Here is a 24772-nt window from a genome sequence, read left to right as displayed (position 1 = left end):
ATAGGTTACTTTTATCAAAATAAGAGAAGTTTCTGTACACCAAAAGACAGACAGTAATCACAGACCTTAGCTGTTCATTCTCTATTTCATACAATCCTAAGCAATGTGCAAATATTATCCACACTATTATAGCCTTATGGTTCCCAGGAACCCAAACAGTCTAGCACTCAGGGATATGGTGTTGCTGTTTGAAGGTGGTGAAGACATAAGAGTTTGCCTGCCTATAGCAAAGCTTTTGGAGTCATGACATGACTATTTAAAGTGGGGAAGGATCCAGGCCCCTGTAGTAACTCCATGAAAGCATTTGTATACCTGTGGTGATATTCAATCAAATCTACTGCCTTATTTGAGTCAGATTTATTGATGACATCTAATAACAGTTTTCTCATCTCACCTCAGGCACTGAAGGCTAAGTCCCTATCTTTATTAGACATTTTATGCTGCATTGCTCAGTCTGCACATGTCTCCTGCCTTAGTGTATCTGTTCATTATATGTAACAAAAGACATAATCAGGATGAAGTCTCCTTATGAGAGTAAATCAACAAAGCCTCTGAGAAGATACTGCTAATTTGGCCAATGTGAATACCAAGAGCAGTCTGCTTTCACCCAACATGGACAGTAATACATCTTTCATTTTATCAAAATTTAGTCCAGGGCAGCCTTGATTGTCATATCATCCCTCAGGTCATCATGATAAACTACTCTACTGATGATATGTTAACTGGACCTAGGTGAAAAGGAAGTAGCTGGCATTCTACATGTTTCAGTAAAAAAAAAAAAAAAAAAATAGGTGTGTCAGAGAGTGAGAGATCCAAAAAACTGGGACATTTCATTGGCATCTCAGTGAAGTTTCTGAGTTCTAGTGGCCTAGAATGTCAAGATATCACATGTAATATACATGATGTATTATTAAATCTTATACTATTTACCACCAAGGAAGTGACATAATGCATGATTTTAGCCTCTGTGAGTTTTAGAAGCAACACCTACAATATTTGGGTATGCTTCTCTGATTTATATCAAGTAACCCCTAACTATCAACTTTATGTGACCTAGAGGCTAGAATAAGATCTGAGGCAGGCTCCAAATCTAGAACCTCTATCACTTGAGCCTTTAATCCAGTAGATTCAATGTTCAAACTTAATGGTTGATTAGATACTATACAGAGGTTCCAGCAAGGGGCAATACAAGATACACACATGGTCTCCTAACATTTTGGAGCAAATCCATGTTCTCTTTGTAAAATAAATATTCCTGTTTTATGATCCTTATTTGATAAACAATGTCTAGACCCTGCCACCATGGCTACTTTGCTCATAAACCCAGCTGAGTAAGCACTAGGGTAGCTGAGGAAAGAGGCTGACCCAAACAAAAGGGATTATTTTACCTCCTTTGCAGAAGGAGAGATCAGAGCATTGACATGAGTCAAAAATATTCCCTCAATCTGAGTGTATTCTCAGAGGATCATCTATATACCTCTTCCACCAATCTTCTTAAACCAATCCTCCAAGTGCTTAGAATAATACCTGACACACAGTAAACACTGTTGTATTTGACATTATTATTACTATGCTTTTGTAGAAAAAATCTTGAGATATATTACTGGTAGATACATGGGGAAAAACTAAGCAGATGGAAAAATAATGCCTTATTAATGCTAAGAAAAACAAATCTGGGGAGGAGAGGAAATTGAATGATAATATATCTCTTGAACTGACAGATAATAACATTTAATCTTTTTCAACACAATACCCCTTCCCTTAGCTGCACTTGTCTCTGATTCAGAAGGTAAACCTCCAATGTTCTGCCGAAGTTGGGAAGAACAGTAACCTAGGCTGAGTGGGTAGGAATTGAGAGAATGTGAGGGCATATCTAAATCTTATAATTTGAACTAATCCTATTATTGAAAATCTTAGACTTTCACACCTAATCCTCTATTTTCATCTCCATTTTCAGTGGTGTCTCTAATTCCTAGTATTTCTAGAATACTGTGATAAAAAGTTGCTTCTGGGCATTCATACTTTTAGCTTTGCTGACCTACTAAATCAGTTACAACTTACCCATTTGTTTTGTAGCTCCCAACATTATATTGTGGATATCTCCATCCCACAATCCTTTCTGAAAAAGTTATCTCCATCAAAACATGGGAGTAAACCAAGAAATAGGAAATTAAATCCCAGGTAAAAGAGAAACCAACTCAGAAGAGAGAAGAAGCAATTCCCAGGATGACGGTGAAGGGAAATCCCAGGAACGCTGATATATAAGGCTAAAAGATCCTCCAGTACAAACACATGTGACATAAGAAAAAAAAGATAAAATATTACCTGATGTCCTTTAGTTTATTATTCACAAATATGAACAGGACATGGTCCCTGCCTTCAAGAATGTAAAAATCTTGAGACTATAAAATATAATTGGGCAGAATGGTTATAAGGCCCTTGACATTTATGTTGCAAAACAGCAGTCCCCAACATTTTTGGCACCAGGGACTGGTTTCGTGGAAGACAATTTTTCTATGGACTGGGGGGCGGGGGGGAATGGTTTCAGGATGATTCAAGCGCATTACATTTACTGTGCACTTTATTTCTGTTATTATTACATTGTAATATATAATGAAATAATTATACAACTCACCATAATGCAGAATCAGTGGGAGCCGAGAGCTTGTTTTCACTTGCCACTCACTGATAGGGTTTTGATATGAGTCTGCAAGCAATTGATTTATTATGGTCTCTGTGCAGTCAGACCTCTGTGCTAATGATAATCTGTATTTGCAGCCACTCCCCTGCACTAGCATCACCGCCTCAGCTCCACCTCAGATCATCAGGCATTAGATTCTCATAAGGAGCGTGCAACCTAGATCCCTCGCATGCACAGTTCACAGTACAGTTTGAGCTCCTATAAGAATCTAATGCCGCGCTGATCTGACAGGAGGCGGAGCTCAGGCAGTAATGCGAGTGATAGGGAGCAGCTGTAAATACAGATGAAGTTTGGCTCGCTCACTGCTCATCTCCTGCTGTGCAGCCGGGTTCCTAACAGGCCACAGACCGGTACCAGGGGTTGGGGACGCCTGTTGTAAAACAATTCAATGTATGGGACAGGCATTATATTCTCTGGAACCAGACCATCTGGGTCCATACACCAGCTTCATTAATTACTAGGTGTGTCATCTTAAAAGGCTTAACTTCTGTGGCTCAGCTGAGTCATTTTAAAAAATGAAGCTAATTAGAGTATCTATTTGATAGGGTGGTTCTAAAATTAAGAGATTTAAATGTGAAACTAATACCAGTACCTGGGGCATAATGAGCACTATACAAGTGTTATGCAGCAGCAGAGGTAGTGTATTTTTTTTTTTTTTAGGACAGTCTGGAAATACATTAGTAGATACACAGAAAATGAAGCAAATGGGAAAAAGCCATGCAATTGTTAACTTCAGAAAAAATAAAGTAGGAAAAAGGAAATAGTCATAGTATACTACTTGGCCCATAAATGAATAATATTTATATAGACACAATAATATAAACTTTCAATAGTGATTTAATCAAGATTGTGATGAAACTATATAGCAGGGAGAGAGGGAGAGCAGAGAAAACCTAAGTCCTAAGACTCGAAATTCTTTAAGACAAGAGATCAGGAACGTCCCTGGTGGTCCAGTGGCTAAGACTCCGCGTTCCCAAGGCAGGGGACCCGGGTTCGATCCCTGGTCAGGGAACAAGATCCCACGTGTCATAACTAAGAGTTCACATGCTGCAACTCAAGAGCCCGCATGCTGCGACAAAGATCCCGCACGCAGCGACAAAGATCCCAAGTGTTGCAACTAAGACCCAACGCAGCCAAATAAATAAATAAAATTTTTTAAAGTACTCAAAAAAGACAAGAGATCAAATCTAAATTTCAAAAATCAAGACATAGTATAAGCATGTTATTTAAAAATCTAGAGGTGATTACCAAAAGAAACAATTCAAGGACTTGAAAGTGGCAGCCTCTGAGGAGTGGGAGAAGGATAAATAGAGGATTACTTATTCTGCATTCTTAAAACCTTTCCCATACTCTCTGGCTGTTTAAACTATATACATTTATTGTCTTAAATAAACAAAAAATAGTGTTTGGTAGGTATCAAATAGACCATAAACTAATATCTTCTCCAGCTGCTCTGCCATAAAAAAGATAAACACAGACTCTTTATCTGGAAAGTGAAGTTAAGCTGCACAGAATCTGGACTTATACTCAGTCCTTTGCTTCTGCTCAAATAATTAAAATAAATATTTGTTTTCTAAGCTCTAAATCATCTTTCTAAGAAAGTTATTTTCACCTCGTTAAATTTTACCTGTAATGTAACTGAATCAATATGATTTAATTTTGGTCATAAAGAAATGTTTTGGGTAAAGAAGTTACGAAAAATTTAAATGCCAATTTAACATTCCTAATGAGTTTGTCTACACTAGAAACCTGAAATAAAATTCCTCCTGAGGAAAGGATTTAGGTTTAACCATAGGAAACTGGCATTACTGACCTACAAAAACAGAAGTATTCTGAAGGAAAAAAAACAAAAACAAAAACAAAACAAACCTTAAGTATATTCATTCAGTCAGAACTCCAGGGCAAAGAATTGTTAACCAGTTACCAGAATCCTAAAACTTGCAGGACTGAATCCTAACATTAAGACTATAATTGGCGGCTTCCCTGGTGGCGCGGTGGTTGAGAATCTGCCTGCCAATGCAGGGGAAACGGGTTCGACCCCTGGTCTGGGAAGATCCCACATGCCACGGAGCAACTGGGCCCGTGAGCTACAACTACTGAGCCTGCGCGTCTGGAGCCTGTGCTCCGCAACAAGAGAGGCTGCGATAATGAGAGGCCCGCGCACCGCGATGAAGAGTGGCCCCCACTTGCCGCAACTAGAGAAGGCCCTCGCACAGAAACGAAGACCCAACACAGCCATAAATAAATAAATAAATAAACCCAAAGTTTAAAAAAAAAAAAGAGCCTTTAAAAAAAAAGACTATAATTGGTTACTGCTCTTAACAGATAACAATATGTTGTTATATACTTATTAAGAATAAAACATTAACTTTATATTGACCCTGTAAATTTTGAGATATTCTTATGTTTTATGTAATATTATAACATATAAACACACTAATTAAAGGATTCTTATGCACTGGATAAAAAAGGCTCTTAATATGTATCATTCTATAACCCCAAATAAATTACAGACATCTGATTTATCACTCACACAGATGCATAAAGTGCTGATGCTCACCAGGAGACATCAATATACCCTTGAATAGGTATCATTAGCATAATCTAGTTATAATCAAAGATAACTAGGCCAGCTTGTTTTTGTTAACAATGGGATCAAGCTATGAGGTGAACCAGCTCACACTAACCATACTGTGAGCCTCTGTGAGGTTCCCTGTGAGGGCTGACTTGAGGAGAGTCCATTTGCCCTGAATGAGTCAGGATGCTGAGAGTTCTGCAGCTGAGCCACAGGCCCCACTTTCGTGGAAATGGGCATTTTACATCATTGCAAAGCTGGATTTTCAAATACCACACACTCTATAATTTTCCTTTCCCTTACCTCTTCCTCCCCTTCACCCTCAGTGACTTAAAAATTGCAGAGTCATGATGCAAAGGTCTATGATTCTTTATCCATAAATCTTAGGACCACGAATTTAAATTCTTATGCATTTAGCAACTACAGTATACACAGAGTCCAGAGCAATACCTCATAATCAAGCATATTAATATTTCTTTGGCAAAATATATTGATATTTAAATTAGGCAGGCTAAATAAAGACTACAAAGAATCTCATCACTTCAGGTAAGATTAGATGCAGATAGCAAATAAGTTCTTAGAATTTCAAGTCAGAAACTGTGGCACTTGAGGCAGGATAATGCCAAGTTAATACACATTATAATATTCAAAAGTTTAAAAGAATTTGTGCCTATAATGCATGGTATATAGAAATTTATTTTAAAAATCCAACCAAACATCTCTGAATTTCAATTCATTTCTGGAAGTGAAAATCAGTGTCTCCTTAATATGAATGTTTATTTGAACTGTTTCAAGGAATAAAACAATCTCTGAAATTTGGGCCTAATCTTTTCACTTGGTTTGGAATGTATCCCGAATATGGTAGACCCCCCATGAGTTTGCTAATAACCCAAATCAAACCTCACCACCAGAAGAATTCTCTGTTCTTAATTACTATATTCTTTGTATGTCACTTTTTTTTTTTTTTTTTTTGGCTGCGCTGGGCCTTCGTTGCTGCGCATGGGCTTTCTCTAGTTGCGGCGAGCGGGGGCTACTCTTCGTTGCGGTGTGCAGGGTTCTCATTGCAGTGGCTTCTCATTGCAGAGCACAGGCTCTAGGCGCGTGGGCTTCAGTAGCTGTGGCACAGAGGCTCAGTAGTTGTGGCTTGCGGGCTCTAGACTGCAGGGTCAGTAGTTGTGGCACATGGGCTTAGTTGCTCCGAGGCATGTGGGGTCTTCCTGGACTAGGGCTGGAACCTGTGTCCCCTGCACTGGCAGGCGGATTCTTAACCACTGCACCACCAGAGAAGTCCTGTATGTCAGTTTTTAATTATCATCATCATATCATTAATGTGAGCAGATGGGCACTTGTCCAGGCTACCGCAATGGTTCTGTGAAGTTTACTCTTAGCTATCATCTCTACTTGAATGAAGTCCAAGAATGTTCTTTGTTTACCTCATGCTTGCAGTCATAAGCCTCTTCTCTCCACCCTGCCACTTTTTCCTAGTATTTCTTCCTTGAATACGCTGAAACAACACATATCTAATAATGGTTTAATTACTTCCATGTATGCATCACCATAAATTCCATGTTATACTTTTATAAACTCTAATCAAATACATCATGTGTGTATATTTTACTTAACCAAACGATACAAAAATCCAATACAAAAGATTTCCTTCTGATTAGTACACACAAACAAGCTAGTAAAAATGCAATACCAATTCCCTGCATGCTGATCAAAAATAAGAATGAGACGGGAATTACACACATACTAACCACACCTCCAAATCTGGAGCTTAAAGTTTCTGATACCTATAACCATATCTGAAGAGTAGAAAAGAGAATAGGGTCAGTTTGCCAATAAAACTCTACATAAGCAGCAAAGAGTGAGCAGGGGCTGTGGAGAGCCTGCTCACTAGCGCTATGTACCAAATTCATATCTCAGTTTCAGAAAGTGCTCTGGGATCTCCTGAAGCTGGAAGTTAGTTCAGACTTCGGTAAGTACAAACAGAGTATAGTTTTTGAACATACAAGTTTGCTGAACTTGTGTGGTATGCATATCCAAATGTTCAATAAAATTTGGATATATGATCAAGAGAAAGCTTAGGGATAGATACACAGATATAGGGTTAGCCAGTAAAGAAGTGAAAATTGAAGCCACTGTGGGGAAAAAAAAAAATGGAAAAAGGACTAAAGACGTACTCTACAACTCAGTTGGAAAAGTAAGTAGTAGAAAAGGAAAAGTCAACAAAAATGATTGGGTCTCTTTATTTCTGGAATCCTTTTTATCAAAGTCATAGAATTCTCCCCAGCAGACCATATACAGCAGGGTAGCACTTAGTAGGAATTCAGTAACTATTTTCTCAATGAATGAACCAAATGAAAGGAAAAAGTGTCGAAAGTGGGTAGAATATAAAATGGTACAGAGAAGTAAAATGAACCATAGAAAGAGGGCAGATAGAAATACATAAGATATGAAAAATATGCCTACACTTGAACTAAGCAAGCCCATTTCTAAAAATTAGTTTTAAAGAAATAATTACAGAGAGAGATATTTATAAAGATGTATAATAAAAAAATTAAAATAAGCTACATGTATGAAAAACAGAAAGGTGGGATTTATCCATGTACTGGAATATTATTTAGTCCTTTAAAATTACGATATAGATAAATACTTATAGGTATGAAAGAATAATTTAAAATAATTAAGGCAGTTTAAAAACAATAAGCATATTTTTCAAAAAAGTATTGTCAGCCAAAGGAAATATAGGCATGAAGAGGCTAGTGGTGGTTGTCTTTAAGAGGTATGAGTTTTCCCTTAAGAGGATAATGAGTATTGTTTTCTTTTGCTTTCATTATATTCCAATTATTCTATATAAATAGGAATTCTTTGATTAAGTAAGAATTCTGAATCAGTTACTGATATCTTCGATTAGCAACAGACCATTTGATTATTTTCTTTAAATTAACTCAATAGAATAAAATTAAATATTGGATATGTGCATGTGTGTATATCCAAAATCCAAAATGTGGATAGTTTTGTAGTCATATTATATTCTAATTTCCAATGTTAAAAAAAGATTACAAGAGAATTTTAAAATTATTTCTTATTACCAGTGTTAATAAGATTTAACTCTAGTTAGCATCTGGGTCACTGGAAATAAATAATTTGGCGATTTGTTGTGATGGAATATTAACACTTGTCTATGTTCAAGATAACCAGGCTGTTTCTAAACTGAAAAACAAATATGTATTTTTCACTTTTCCTCTTAAAGTCATCTTGCAGGTCAAACTTTTCACAAAGTTAGTTATACATAAAACTGTTCATTATACTATGTATAAAACTTACTGATTGATAAATATAAAATAACTGAAACAGAAAATGATTAATTTTAAAGGCTATTCTTTAAGTATAGATTCCTGAGTTTTGCTTTGTAGAAAATTAACAAATAGGTCACATTAGGGTTTCAAGTAAAGAAGTAATAGGTTTTAGAAGAACTATATTAACATTTTTAACCATATTAAATTTTAATGTGTATAATTAAGAATGACTACCTAAGATTTAAGACGTTAAAAATAAGCAATTCTACAGTCTATAACTAAAACTTAGTTTTTAGTTTGATATAAAGAAAACTATTAATATTAAATAATGATGTAATTCTTTCTCTATAAGATATACAGTTTTCATACTGAAATAAAATATTCTAGGGAAGAGTATAAAATTCCTCTAACCTACAGATGGCTGAGAAAATCTTAAACTGCTAAGCCTTGAGCAACATCAAAAGTTTCCAGGGGATATTACAACAATAAGAAAAGGCAACAAGAGCAAAGATGAACAAGCAGGACTACATGAAACTAAAGTGCTTCTGCACAACAAAGGAAATCAACAGAATGAAAAGGCAACCTACATAATGGGAGAGAAAAAGTTGCAAATCATATATGTGATGAGGGGTTAATATCCAAAATATATAAAGAACTCATATAACCCAATAGCAAAAAAAAAAAAAATCTGATTTAAAAATGGGCAGAGGGTCTAAATAAACTTTTTTCCAAAGACAACATACAGATGGCCAACAGGTACATGAAAAGATGCTCAACATCCCTAATCATCAGGGTAATGCAAATCAAAACCACAATGAGAACACCTCACACTTGTTAGAATGGCTATTTTCAAAAACACCAAGAAATAATGTTAGTGAGGATGTGGAGATAAGAGAACTTTTGTGCACTGCTGTGGGAATGTGAATTGGTACAGCCATCATGGAAAACAGTACAGAGGTTCCTCAAAAAATTAAAAGTAGAACTACCATAGAATCCAGCAATTCCACTTCTAGGTATCTACCCAAAGAAAATGAAAACACTAATTCAAAAGGACATATGTGCCCTCATGTTCACAGCAGCATTATTTATAGTAGCCAGGACATGAAACAAACTGCCATTGATGAAAAAAATGGATAAAGAAAATATGGTATATATAATGAGAGTATTCAGCAATAAAAAACAAAATCTTGCCATTTGTAATAATATGGATGGACCTTGAGGGTATTATAGTAAGTGAAATAAGTCAGAAAGACAAATACTGTATGATCACTTACATGTGGAATTAAAAAAACCAAATAGCTCAGATACAGAGAACAGACTGGTGATTTGCAAGGGGCGGGGTGTGGGGGGCAAAACGGGTGAAGAGCGTATTCCGTATTTGACAGCTGCTAAGACAGTAAATCTTAAAAGTTCTCATCACAAGAAAAAAAAGATTCCTGTAACTATGTATGATGATGATCTTAACTAGACTTTTGTGGTGACCGTTTCACAATACATACAAGTATCAATTCATTATGTTACACACCTGAAATTAATATGTCGTTAATTACAGCTCAAATTATTGAGGACAAAAACCTCCTTGTGCCTTAATTAGTGCCCTTAAAAGACAGGTGTTCAAGAAAATAATTTGCACCCAGCATATAATAAATGTACAACTTTCTTTAAAAAAGTTTCCAGGCAACTGTTTTAATCAACAGATTTAGCAAATGAACGTTAAACAAATAACCAAAAAGTACTTGGAAATGTGGTGGACATGAAAGTAAAAGAAAATGATACTCCCTTGGGAAGTTTAAGTTTTAGTCAGAGATAGAAATAAAATTAAGAATGTGTGAATGACCAAAAAGGCAAAGGACATTCAGGAAAATTATCAGAGTGTTCTTATAATAAGTCATGGAGAAAGTAATTCATGAAGCAAGCTTTGCCTTGAAGGATGATCCAAATTTGTACAAAGACAGCAAAAGTGTAGACAATATTCAAGACAAACAGGTATACAGGCAATAATAAACACTGTGCTTGAGGGAGATAAGTCTAACCTACTCAGAGTATTAGTTCAGGCTGAGGAAGGTGGAAAATATTATACACAGGAAAAGTGGAGATATTCTGGAGCTCCTTGAAAGGCCCATAATAGAGTCTGGAATTGCCAGTTATTTAAAATGGGAAGATGGAGAGCTTTATAAAGATGCTATTCTCTTCTGCATTAATTACCTCACATTTTTCATTATCTTAAAATCCAATTCCTCACTAGGTAGCCAGGTTAAAGAGAATGAGAACCACATCATATTCACACATTATTACATCCCCCACATGCAGCACAGAGCATACTGTCTAAAAGTGAATTATAATACTCAAACCACTTGCAGTGTTTTATATAATCTTTGTTCTTAGCCTCTGAGGAAATGCTGGGGAAATAATTACCTCTGGAGTGAAAAACCAGCTATCTGAAATTCAGCAATTCCTTCTGTTTCACTAGGGTTTCTTTTCCTTTTCTATAAAATTCATTTAGAATTTAAAATAGAAACCATATTATGATTCCATTTTTATAAAATATTTCCATATAGCTATTCTTCTGTCTGTATACGCATAGAAGACATCTAGAATGATTTTCCTCAGTGTTAATAATATCACTTTCAGAGTTAGGAGGAATTTCATTTAATTTATTATATTTAATTTCCTGTGTTGGTTAATTTCTTTATAATAAAGACAAATTATTGTTTGAAACACAAAGAAAGAAAGTTAAGATGACTCAAGATTGAACAACTAAATAGATAGTTGGGCCACTTAATGAGATGGAACTGAAAGATTTGTTTTGTTTTTGTGGGAGGAGACCCAAGAGTTCAATTTTAGACAAGTTTGTGATATCTGAGAAATGTATGAATGGAGATATCAGGATGCAGTCATATATATGAGTCTGGTAGCTCAGAATGATGGTTTAGATTGGGGATATAAATTGGGGCATCCGTTGGCATACAGATGATACTTAAAGGCAAAGGAGTAAGTGGATGAACTAGGGGCAGAGTGTAAAGAAAAAAAGTGGACCCAGGACCAAGCCCTGAGTATTCTAACATTCAGAGGTTGCTTAGAGAATGAAAAGGAGGAGAAACTGCAGCCATAGGAGTATGTGGTATCACAGAAGCTAAAAGAACTTTCACATAGAAATGGCCCATTATGTCAAATGTTACTTACAGTTAGATGAGAATCAAGAGAAGAATCCACTAGATTCATCAGCATAAAAGTTATAAGTGACCTTGAGATGAGCAGGATGTGCAGTTCTGACAGAACTATAAAGTCAATGTCAAATCTAAGGGGGCTGAGGAGTAAGCAGAGGTGAGCAAGTAGGGACAGTTCGTATAGATATGTTTTGCTGCAAGAGGCAGAGAAATCGGAGAGTGACTGCAAAGTTATGTGATGTCGAGGAGTTTCTTTGTGCGTGTGTTTTGTTTCATTTCATTGTAAAGTGGGACCTGTGAAGGCATGTCTGCACACTGATACCAGTAGTAGAAAAGGACAGGTTGGAACTGGAAACAAAGAGGATAGGAGGGCTAATCAAAGGAGCAACCTTCTTGTATATTAGTCATTTACAATATAAGATTTGTAAGAAGATCTTGGCAAATAAAAATTCAGAAACTTAAATAGAATGTGATGCTGTTGAATGTGAAAATCCACATTTCCTTAAGCCCCAAATTAGCCTCATCTAAGAGCTGTGGTAAACCTAAAGAAATTGTATCAAACTTACCATCATGCTAGTCTAGATTTTTGAAGCAAGGGGAAAAAAAATAAAGTGAATGGAACAAAGCAATGCTAAATGTAGAAATCAAACACGTTAATGAGATGATTTGCTGGGAGGGAACGGTACAATTAAAAACAAAAAACTGTGGGAGTGAAAGAAAATGATACAGGCAAAATCTGAAATACATAGAAACACGAGATTTATATAATACTAAGCTATGATTTAAATTATCACCACTGGACCTCAGTGACCAATGCTAGACTGAAATAGTAGACAAATGAAAGTAAACTTTCATAGACAAATGAAAGTTTCATTTAAAAAATGAAAGTTAACTTGAGATGCTTAAAAACTTAAAAATACAACTGAGTATTATAAGAATGGACTTCAAAATACCATGAAATTTCTTGTCAAAGAAAAATTTGTTAAAAGACACATAAAATTAAAATACAAACTTTTCCTCAAAAAGTGGTTTTGTCATTTTCTTTGTCTGAATGCTGATATTGTAGACAACACATTTCTTGGCAGATGTGGAAGACTACTGAGATACTGAAAAAATGAAGTCAATTTATTTCCTAAGTAAAACTCAAAAACCGTATACATCAAGTAGACAGATATAAAGAAACACTTGAAGTACTGTTACTTTATATCTATCACTAACATTTTTATAGTGCTTGCTATGTGCCAAGCACTGCTATAAGCCCTTCTAATTTTTCATATGTAAGTCTCATGGTAACTCTGTGAGGAAAAGTATATAATTATCCTCCATTTTACAGATTGGTAACTGAGATCTCACTTCACAAAACTAGTAAACAGTAGGTAGACTGATTCCAGAGTCCATGTTGCTGACTACTATATTGCACGGCTATTATACGCATCAACAATGGGATGGCAAATTTTCTAGTGTAGGACAGAATGACTCCATTTAGACATTATGAGAAAGCATACACTATGCAAATTAATATATTTTATTCCCAGGAGCATTTTACTTCTTGGATTGCTTTTTACATGACTTAAAATCCTACTGTTAAATATTTTGCCAGAAGAACACCAAAGAAAATATTACTCTATAAAAGAAAGAAAACATACAGAAAAAAAAATTCACTCAACGTATTAATAACAAGAGACCAAAATCTATGTTCTATAATTAGAAAACTCAGAAACATACTTGCTATGCAAAAGGAGATTCTACTGATAGATTTTCCCCAGAATTCCTCATCACTACTTGCTATATGATTATCTGATGCTATTCACAGAAAGTTAAAATTTAATATGAAAGTACGTTTTGAGATAAAGAGCATATCACCCCAAACTATAATAGCTGCAGCTTTTTTTCCTACCTTCTTTGAACTATAAAGTCCAAAAATGGACTATTAATGAATGTAAAAAAAAAAAGGCTTAAGACTTATAATATACACTACCAATAGAGAATTCTAATTTTAGAAAAGTAATTGCTTTATTTCTTAGGTAGAACATTCTCTCTGACCCACTCCCCCTCATACATACTTGAAAAAGTTACTTTGCTAGTAGAAAGGAAATCATGAACCTATGAAAGTGAAAATTTTCTTTAATTCAGCTGTTTTTAAATGTTAAGGAATATAAATTCAACCAGAAAATATTTAAACCTTGGGTTAAACAGTATGATTAACATTGAGGTACAACATTTGGGCAAGATAAATCATCCATTTCTAGGCCTCTTTCAAGACTACATTATGGCAGGAGTCCAAACCAACACCAATCCAGGGAAGCCCCAGTTGACTCCTGAGTAAACTGAATGGTCCACAGAATGCCTCTAATGAATCGAGCAAAAGTGAAAGACACTGTGATAATACAGAACCTAAATGTGGCAAAGGCCATAAAGTAAAAATCTAATGACTATAATTTACTCTGTAATATTACAGGAAGACAAATTACCTTTAAACATGCTTTAAAAATTAGCTTATTTTAAATACGTTTTTAAAGTATATAGAACATATCCTTAACTGTTTTTGCAATAAGAAAACATCAAGTGAAATTCAGCATCTTACCTTAGACCAAAGATGTGTGATTGTTCATAGTTGAATAAAGAACGAATCTTGGCTTCAGAATTCAAAATTATAAGTCTGTCAATAATATCCTGTAAAAGAGACTTAGAGTTAGACTGTTCTTGGCTGAAACCATTTAAAGAAAATCAAATCAACAAATATTTATTTAGATTTGTGGTTCTCAAACTCGGCTTTGCATTTGAATGTAGGGAGCTGTTTAAAAAAACTGTTTTTAATTAAGCCTAAATCTCACCCTTAGAGATTCTGAATTAATTGGTGTGGGTGTGGTATGAGCATCAAGACTTGTAAACATTCCTGAAATGAATCAAATGTTTAGCCAAAGCTGCTTATTGCAGCCAGTTAAATACTGTTTAAACTGCTAAAAATGTAAACTACCTTGAAAAACAAATATGAACTCTAAAAATATGAAGCATGAACAGTGGATTTAAATAGTTTTATCTAGGAACTATTTGAGATTTTATTAATAGATATTCTCTGCTCATGTAAATCAGTGGTTTCCAACCCTGAGCAAACACTGCAATCACCTAGAGAACTTAAAAAGTAAATATAGGGCCTCCCTGGCGGTGTAGTGGTTAAGAATCCGCCTGCCAATGCAGGGGACACAGGTTCGAGCCCTGGTCCGGGAAGATCCCACATGGCGCAGAGCAACAAAGCCCATGCGCCACAACTACCGAGCCTGTGCTCTAGAGCCCGTGAGCCACAACTACTGAGCCCGTGCACCACAACTACTGAGCCTGCTCTCTAGAGCCTGCGAGCCACATCTACTGAGCCTGCATGCAACAACTACTGAAGCCCGCGCGCCTAGAGCCTGTGCTCCGCAACAAGAGAAGCCACCACAATGAGAAGCCTGCGCACCGCAACAAAGAGTAGCCCCCGCTCGCTGCAACTAGAGAAAGCCCACACACAGCAAAGACCCAACACAGCCAAAAAAAGAAAAAAAAAAAAAAAAAAGTAAATGTAATAGCTGCCCAAGCTCTATCCCAAAGCAATTAAGTCCCTATCCCTGGGGTATGATTCTGGCATTAACATCCTTGTAAAAGCTTCCCCAAGTTGTTGCAATGGGTAACCATGCTTAAAAATCACTGATGCAAGTACAGAGAGAACCTGATGCCTAGGTGCCATCAATTGTCCCAAGCACTGACAATTTAAGCCCATCACAAAATTTTGAGCATTCTCTAAAAGGCTTTCTTTCTATAAGACCTGGTTTTTGTGCATATCTTTGGGTTCAGGCCTAAGAAATTTATTCATAGCAAATACTTGCCTCTCTCACTGATCATTTTCCTGACCAAGAAACTTGTTACTTTCCATGAGTTTAAATTCAAGATATTTCTGTAACCAATAGGGCAAAAGAAGAACGGTTATGCTAGGGAATAAAGTCACATATTTCCTGAGGTCTATGTAGATGATAGTACAAACATATCAAATAAGTAAGAGGCCAGGAAATAAGCCTGTAAGGAGGAGGAAATAATGGATCTAAAAATCACATCTGAAAAATACTAAACAAGACACAGTAAAAACTGGATTTTGTATGAACTTACCAACTGAAAGCTTACATGGAACACTTAGGAATGCATTTACCATTCTACAAATATCTTGTAAAATGTGTAAATAATATTAGCACAAAGTTTACAATCAGCAAATATTAAATAAACTGCCTAACAATGAAGAATGAAAGGATTGCTATCTTAAATAATCTGTCCTTGTTGGCTGCTACTTAGCTGGACACTCATTTCAAAACAGTACATGACACCTTGTGACTCCAAAGTTCTAGTTCTGCATCTAAGTACTAGATACTGTAAGAATACAAGGTAGAGAATGTATTACCAACAAGCTAATAGCAGCTATCTATCAATGATAATGCATTTTCAGAGAACAAATGTTACAGTAAATAAATTCTTCTTCAAGGAGGATTACACTGATAGATCACCACTTAGGGAAGTAAAGGAAACTCCCGGGAAGCCCACCTTATGGAGAAATTCAGTTTCTAAGCACTACAATGTGTGTCAATAAGGCAATCAGTTTCCTAAATTAAGCAACAGCTTCTGATAAATAAGTTAGTGCAAGTAAGGCTTGGGACTCAAAAAGGAGTCTGAAACTCTGTGCTTTTTTAAAAGCATATTGTCTAGCTTGAGAACATGTTCAATAATCTAGTAAGCCAGAATGAAACCAAGACTGGAAAAACAAAGAGGAATATGCATTCTCTATAAATCAATATATGTTTGAGTGCCTATTCTGTTTACAACTGTCCCAATGGCTGTGTTTGTGCTATCTGATCCCTTTTACTTAAGAAAGGGCCAAGTGAAGGGTGAGGAATATGTCAACCATAATGCCAATACTCCTATACCTGCACTATTAAGAGTGGTTTGTGATTGGTTAGTCCATAAACATCCATGAACAAAACTCAGTCTATTAAGGCCCTCCCTTGGGATTTTTCAGTGGGGAGTGTCTTAGTCCATTCTGGATGCTGTAATAGAATAGCATAGACTGAGTGGCTTATATATAACAGAAAGTTTATTTCTCACAGTTCTGGAGGCTGGTTAGTCCAACATCAAGTTGCCAGAGATTTTGTGTCTGGTGACGACCTACTTTCTAGTTCACAGAAAATGTCATCTTTTTGCTGTGTCCTCAGATGGCAGAAGGGGTGAGAGGATTCTCTAGGGTTTTTAATAAGGCACTAGTCACCCCATAAAGACCTTACCTCCAAATATTATCACACTGGGAATGACGTTTCAACATATGAATTTGGGGGGTATACAAACATTCAGTCTATAGACAGGAGGGAGAGGAAAACGCCACTCTGGTGGTGTAATGGGTTGAATGGTGACTCCCTCTAAATAAAAGATATGTCTACGTTCTAATCCCCAGAACCTATGATTGTTACCCTATTTGGAAAAAGCATCTTTGCAGAGGTAATTAAATTAAGGATCTTGAGAATAAGATTATCCTGTATTAGGCAAGTGGGCCCTAAATCTAATGACAAGTGTTCTTATAAGAGAAAGACAAAGGGAGATTTAAGAAAAAAAAGGAGACGGCCATGTGAAGATGGAGGCAGAAGTTGGCGGGATGCAGCAACAAGCCATGAAATGCCTGAAACCACCAGAAATGAGAAGAGGCAAGGAAGGATTCTCCCCTGGAAACTTTGGAGGGAATGTGGTCCTGTTGACACCCTGATTTCAGACTTCTGGCCTCCAGAACTGAGAGAGGATAAATTTGTTGTTTTAAGCCACCCACTTTGTGGTAATTTGTTATGGTAGCCCTAGGAAACTAATACAAGGGGGGATGGTGAACGTGTCAGTATGGAATGACAGGTAGTCCCTCCCATGTGTTCTCCTATAGAGGACACCATCTGCAGAAGAACATATTAATAATAATTACAGCAAACAATTATATAGCACTTATCTGCCAGTCAGTGATTTAAACTTCTATATTTAATTTAATTCAATTCACTTAATTCTTACAACAACCCTGAGATAGTAACAGTATTGCCCTCTTTTTAACAGAGAAGAAAATGGGTCAAACTTGTCCAAGGTCACACAGCTTGTAAGAGGCAGAACCAGGAATCTAATCCAGGCAGTCTGGCTTCAGAATACAAACTCTTAACCACTATACTCTGTATATGTCTTTCAATAAAGTCAAAATGGAGAGCAATGAAAGGAAAGGGGGTGGGGAAAGCAAGAGAGATAGATGTCGACCTGACTGAATTCAAAGTTCTATTTCCACTTGTCCCTGATTTTATTGCAAGATGTTAAGTCAATTCCTTTTTTGCCTAAACTAATTCAAATTGAGCTCCTCCAATAACTAAAGGGGTCCAACCTAATATACAACGTATATAAATAGACAGAAAAGAAATAGAAAAGCAATTGAAAAATATATCTGTCAGAGGAAAAGAATATTTTGTGTCATTCATCTTTAATATACACAAGTAGTACAAGTTGGAAGTTGTTCCAGGGCTTAGAATTTTAGTAGATATTCAATAGGAAACCATGAAGAGTGAAGGCCAAATATTCTTAACGTATAAAGAATTTCTTAAAATTGAGAAACATAACACAAATAGAAAAAAAGCAAAAATAAGTTGAAAGACCACTATGAGAAGAAGAAATGTCAATGGACATTAAACATATGAAAAGATACTCTGCTCATAATGAGAAAAATATAAATTAACACTTCTTTCCTGTCAGACAAATATCTAAACCACTGACCACATTATCTTCTATGAGCCTGCCAGGAAACAAGCACTATAGAATCTTATTGATGGGAATGCAGAAGGATTATTCCCTGTGGTTGGAAATCTAGCAATACATACCAAAATTACATATGAATTTACCTTTCAACCCAGTGACCCCACTTATAGAAATCCAGCCCAAAAATCAGTAGTAGGCAGAATTCTAAGATGGCCCCAAGATTCTCAGGCCTTAAACACTAATGTATCAATAGGTAGTGCTGTAAAGAGATTTTGCAGATGTAATTAAAGCCCTAAATTAGTTAATTTTAAGAGGAGATTATCAGGGTGGCTCTGATCTCATCACATGAGACACTTAAAAGCAGAGTTTTCTCTGACTGGTCACAGAAGAGGAAGTCAGAGAGATTCAAAGCATGAGTGAAGTTCTTCAATGCTGACATGGAGGGAACAATCCGACAAAGCCCTGAAAGCAGCCCCTGGCTGACAGCCAGCAGGAAATCAGGCACTTCAATCCCACAACTATAAGAAACTGACTTCTGCCAATAACAAGAATGAATATGTTATCAGGGATTTTTCCCCAGAGCCTCCAGACAAGCACTCAGCCTGGCCAACATTTTTATATCAGTCTTATTAATACTCCGAGCAGAAAGCCCAGGCACACAGTACTTGACTTCTGACCTATAATAAGTGGGTGTTTTAATTTGCTAAGTTGGTAGCAATTTGTTATGCAGCAATACAAAAAAAAAAAAATTACAGACATACTGGTAAACACAAGATAAGCCAAGGCTATTAATTTTGGCATAATTGATAATAGCAAAAGACTGAAAGAAACCAAGCGTTCACCAATAGACAACTGGATAAATAAACTCTAGTACATCCACACAAGAGCACTATGCAACTGTAAAAAAGCATGAGTAAGAGCTCTATGTACCCCTAAGGAGTAATCTCAAAGATAGAGGATCAGGACTTCCTGGTGGTCCAGTGGTTGAGAATCCATCTTCCAATGCAAGGGATGAGGGTTTGATCCCCGGTCTGGGAAGGTCCCACATGCCACGAAGCAACTAAGCAAGTGTGCCACACTACTGAGCCTGTGCTCTAGAGCTCGCGAGCCACAACTACTGAGCCCGAGCACCACAACTACTGAAGCCCACGTGCCTAGAGCCCGGGCTCCGCAACAAGAGAAGCCACCGCAATGAGAAGCCCATGCACTGCAATGAAGAGTAGTCCCTGCTCACTGCAACTAGAGAAAGCCTGCACGCAGCAACAAAGACCCAACGCAGCCAAAAATAAATAAATAAATTTATTAAAAAAAACTAAAAGACCAATCCTAACATAAGTGGAAAGATATTTCTGACTATGCACTGTAGAACATCCACGAAAACTTGAGAACAAACATCCAAGCCATTGCGCTAGATTAAATAATTCATTTGTACTTGTGTTCCATAATAGATTTCAATAAAGGTAATAATATTAGAAATATTTTCAAAAACCATTCACTGGATATCTACTATGTTCTATATGTAAATGTGACTAAGATATCCTACTTGCTTTCAGGCCCTCACAGTATAGTAAGGAAGACAGGCGCATAAATGGCTAATTACAAAACTACTTAAGAAGTGCCAAGACACAGAAATTGAGATACAGATGTAGAGAACAAATGTATGGACACCAAGGGGGGAAGGCCGCGGCGGGGTGGGGATGGTGGTGTGCTGAATTGGGAGATTGGGAATGACATGTATACACTGATGTGTATAAAATGGATGACTAATAAGAACCTGATGTATAAAACAAAAATAAAATTAAATTTAAAAATTAAACAACAAAAAAAGAAGTGCCAAGATAAAGTAAGGATAAGATAAAATTGGAACACTTCAAGAATATAAAAGTTTAATGATAAAAATACCTACCTTTATATTTCATTCATATAAATCATCAAAAATTTCCCAAAGTAGAGAAAGTTTAAAAAAATAAAATGTTTAGGGTCAAAAAGAATTAGAATTCAAAACATCAAAACCGTAAAAAAAAGACAAGACACAGGACAAAGTGACCACAAATAAAAGTAATGATTAACAATGGAATTTCAGAACTAAATAATTCTTTACTAATGCATATATACACATATTTATGTGTGTTCAATTCATAAACTTACCCAAAGATGAGGAACTAAATGTCTCTGAATGATTAAAACAAATTACCCATCTTGGAGTATGAATATAAAATAAGTCTCAAATTAAATAAATATGTATATACTGCCCTCATGGGGCAGTAATATGTAGTTCGTTTAAAATATAAGCAGAAAATGCACTGGACTCTTTGGATACAATTTATTAACGTAAGTCACCTAAAAATAATTCATACACATACTTCTATATATGCCAAATCTCTTTCCTAGTTGGGAAGCCTTAACCTTGTTATTTCAATACGTGCCACCACTGTTAGACAGCTGGATCAAAGATTCCATTTACAGATAATTCAGAAGCTAACATTCTATAGGTTAATAAATCAAACAGTCTTTAAATGTGAGTTAGTATATCTTTTTTTCTGTTAAATTGCATTTTTACTACAAATCTTAAAAAGTGGCACTATAAAAGTGAAAGATTAAAAGAAAATGACTTACAGTAACACTCATTGGGACTTCACGAAGAGAATATTCTTCTTTATTAGGAAGACCTTGATTGCCTACGAGCTCATAAACAGCAGGATAAGATAACAGGTTCACCAGTGCTAGAAAAGACTGGGGCGGGGGGAGGTGGGAGGGGGAGAAAAAACCAATCGTTCAAATGGTTCATTTTTTTTTTAACCACATCCATGGAAGAGTCATTAATGCGAAGGGCAACTTTTAAAATAAGCCTAATCAATCCATATAACTGAAATATATGCATCTATGATAAGTACAAAATAGTTAACGTCAACAATAATCCATGTACTAACAATACATAACAACTGTGACAAAACATAAATGAGAACTGGAAAGTGCTTTAAAATATCACGTATCTCTTGAAAGTTAGGTTCTGACAAAAAATGAAATGAGCCATCATTCTCATTCTTTGCACTGTTATATCTGATGCATAAGAAAATATAAGAAAAATACTTTGCGGCTCTGGAGCAAGATAATAATAAATTCTGTACATTACAGCACTCAGGTCACAAGGCTATCTTTATCCTTTAACTACATTCACTGGAAATTCAAGTAACCTAAATATAGTTATTAGAAAAAGCCATGGCTTTTCCTATCAAACCCAGCTCATTTTCTGGTGCAATCTTACCAAGTTAATCTCTCCGTGAAATTTTTAAGCTCCTGCTCTTGTCTTATCGACAAGAATCTGAATATTTTTCTCCGGCACAGTTCATTCTTTGGATTCCCTATGCAGAAGCATGCAGTGGTTGCCCATTACTAAACATCAGATCTAAACTCCTTAGCATGACTTTCAAGGCACTTTACTAATTGACACTTTTCTTCTCTTCACAGTGTCAAAAGCCTCAATTCCCCCGTTAAGTTTCTTCAGCTTGAAGTCACCACTGCAGTTAATCAAATCTGCCTGTGGTCTCCTTCAAGTGACTGCCACATATACAAACCTCTCTTATCCTACTAATGAGCTCCCTTCTTGCCCTCCCACTTACTCATTATCTTACTTCATTAAGCTTTCAAATGTTTGCCACATTTTTTCTAGAAGGCTTTCCAATTAAGTCTGTCCACCTACAGAAGGTCTGTATTCTGCCAATACTTGTATATTTAGTTTGTATTGTATTAATTGCACTTATTTGTAACTACTAAGTTTTCTGCTTGTCATTTTAAAATGCTCACTAGACTCAGAAATTCTGAGGATCAAACACATTAAGAATTTTCACTAAAATCAGAACACTGAGGTAATTAAAAGAATAGTTAATTCAATCTCTCATTTAATAGATGAGAAAACTTGAGGACCAGAGAAATGAAGTGACTTGGCCAAAGACATATAATCAAAAAATTGGTAGCAGAACTAATCGTATTTTATTTCCAGGCTAAGATTACTCATTACAAAACAAATAATCTTCAGACACTATTAAACAGTACCACCCTTGCTCCGTAGTCCTGACTGTTCAATAAAACGTTCTGTGGTGATGGAAATGTTATGTTCTGAGCTGTACAATATGATAGTCACTAGCTACATGTGACTACTGATGAGCACTTAAGATATGATTAATGTAACTGAGGCTGAATTTTTAACTTTAGTTTTAAATTTACATAGCTATGTGGGGCTACTGTCTATCACACTACAAAAGCAAAGCTATAGAGAGGAGGAGGGAGGAACTGGACTGAAAGTTTTAAATGTACCTTATTATATATTGAAGCTACATCATTGTTTCCTAAAATTTAAATGACAATTAAATTAAATCCCAAAAGAAAACAGAATCCCTAGGAAAGAATAATATCTAGATCTACAAGCTGGGTGCTCAGACTGTTTACCACAATGAGTTATTTCTAGATTTTTCAGTACATTGTTTAGGGGAATGTACAATTTTTTTTAAGGAGAAAAGTTAATTATTAGTTTACATTGACATTTCTAATTCAAAGTCAAAGAAGTTAAATTAAATCCCTGTAACACTAAATTTGAATTAGAAATATTTCCTAGGGATTAAGAATTAGTATTGTACCACTTTATGTAAAATTTAAGAATCCTGTACCCATACAGATTTGTATAACATTTTATAATTTGTTTGTCCTGTATGGTATAGCTGTCGTATGTTACCTTTAAGTAGAAAATAAATCCAACTATATATCAGTTTTCTTTTAAAGAGTCACATGTACTTACAAGAAAATAAGAAAAACAACAGGTGAGTGAGTATATAACTATTTGAAATTTCTTCTTTTAATCCTAAAAATCCAAATATGTATCAGGTATTTTCCTTCAACCTAAAGAAATTCCTTTAGTTTTATCTAAAAGGCAGGTTTGCTGTAAAATATTTTCTTAGCTTTTATTTTAAATTTATTTTGCTTTTATTATTTAAGAATATTTTTGCTGGATATAGAAATCTAGGTGGACTTTTGTTTTCCCTTCCCAACACATTAAAGCTGTTTCGTTGACTTCTGGTGTGCACTGTTTCTAATGAGATACTAGTAAAGTTTTCTGCTGTTCCCCTGTATGTAATGTGTGACTTTCTATGGCTTCTTTCAAGATTTCCTCTTTAGCTTTAGTTTTCAGCAGTTTACGTGTCTACAGTGAGCCTTTCTGTGGTTTCTTTGTATTTTTATTTTCCTTCTTTGCATATTCTTCCTTGGGATTTACTAAGTTTTTTGACCTATAAATTTACATCTTTCAATAAATTTGGAAGTTTTCAGCTATTTATTCAAAAAACTTTCTACTCCATTCTCTCATATCCCTGGTGTTCCAATCACACATATCTTAATCCTTTTGATAAGGTCTCACAAAACACAACTTTTTCCTAATTTTTTTCTCTGCTTTTTGGACTCTAATTTCTATTGATTTATCTCAAGTTCATTGAATTGAGATGACATTATTTCTTCTGTCATCTTTAAACCTTGTGTTAAGCCCACCTAGAAAATTCTCAGATAACTTTAGTTCTAGAATGTCAATCTAGTTCTTATATAGTTTCTGTACTAAGATTTCTAACTTGTTCATTCATTACAAGCATATTTTCTTTTACATGCTATTTATGATAACTGCTTTAAAATTCTTGGCAAATAATTCCAACTTCTACATTTCACAGTCAAGCTCTATCAATTGCCTCTTCCCAGTAACATTTCTTTTATTCTTCATATGTCTAGTAATTTTGGATTATATTCCATATATTGTAAGGATATGTTGTGGAGATGCTGGATTTTGTTATATACCCCCCAAGGAGTGCTGATTTTAATTTAGTAGTTAACATGACTGAACTCAAATTCTAAATTCTGACCCCTGTGGTAGGTGAGATCTGTTAAGTTCAAGTATATAGTTTGAGGGACAGTCACATATTTGGACAGAGTACATACACAGAGTATGGAGGGCCTGATATGTGCCTCTCCTTCCAGGGCCCTCCTTCCATATTCCATATTGTGTAGCCCTAAGCTTTGTGTTCTGGTTTTTCAGGCTTGTTACAGTATGGATTTCTATCTGTGGAGCATCAACTGGTACTTGCCCTCAGGTGTAAGTCTGTTAAATCCAGAATCTCTAACAGTAACATTCTCTTCATCCACATATTGACTTCTCTCCATTTTTTGCCTATTTTTAGATATTCCAGTTGGCTTATTTTTCCTGAGTTTT

At 35.7% G+C, this 24772-nt stretch overlaps 1 protein-coding gene across 3 annotated transcripts in view; it reads right to left on the bottom strand.

The window, feature by feature from the left end:
* TBC1D32 (TBC1 domain family member 32) overlaps window positions 1–24772 on the bottom strand; it is a 197285-nt gene that overhangs the window by 93572 nt on the left and 78941 nt on the right. For all 3 annotated transcript variants that reach the window (XM_082474446.1, XM_082474447.1, XM_082474448.1), the window contains 2 exons: window positions 21145–21261; window positions 14330–14418 (listed from right to left, as the gene is read on the bottom strand). In XM_082474446.1, coding sequence (XP_082330572.1) covers window positions 14330–14418; window positions 21145–21261 — 206 coding nt within the window. The remainder of the gene's footprint in view (window positions 1–14329; window positions 14419–21144; window positions 21262–24772) is intronic.

The sequence above is a fragment of the Balaenoptera physalus genome, assembly GCF_965194825.1.
Source record: "Balaenoptera physalus genome assembly, chromosome: 9".
In the NCBI taxonomy this organism is placed as follows: domain Eukaryota; kingdom Metazoa; phylum Chordata; class Mammalia; order Artiodactyla; family Balaenopteridae; genus Balaenoptera; species Balaenoptera physalus.
Note: the sequence above shows the minus strand (reverse complement) of the source record. Positions and strands in the feature narration are given on the sequence as shown.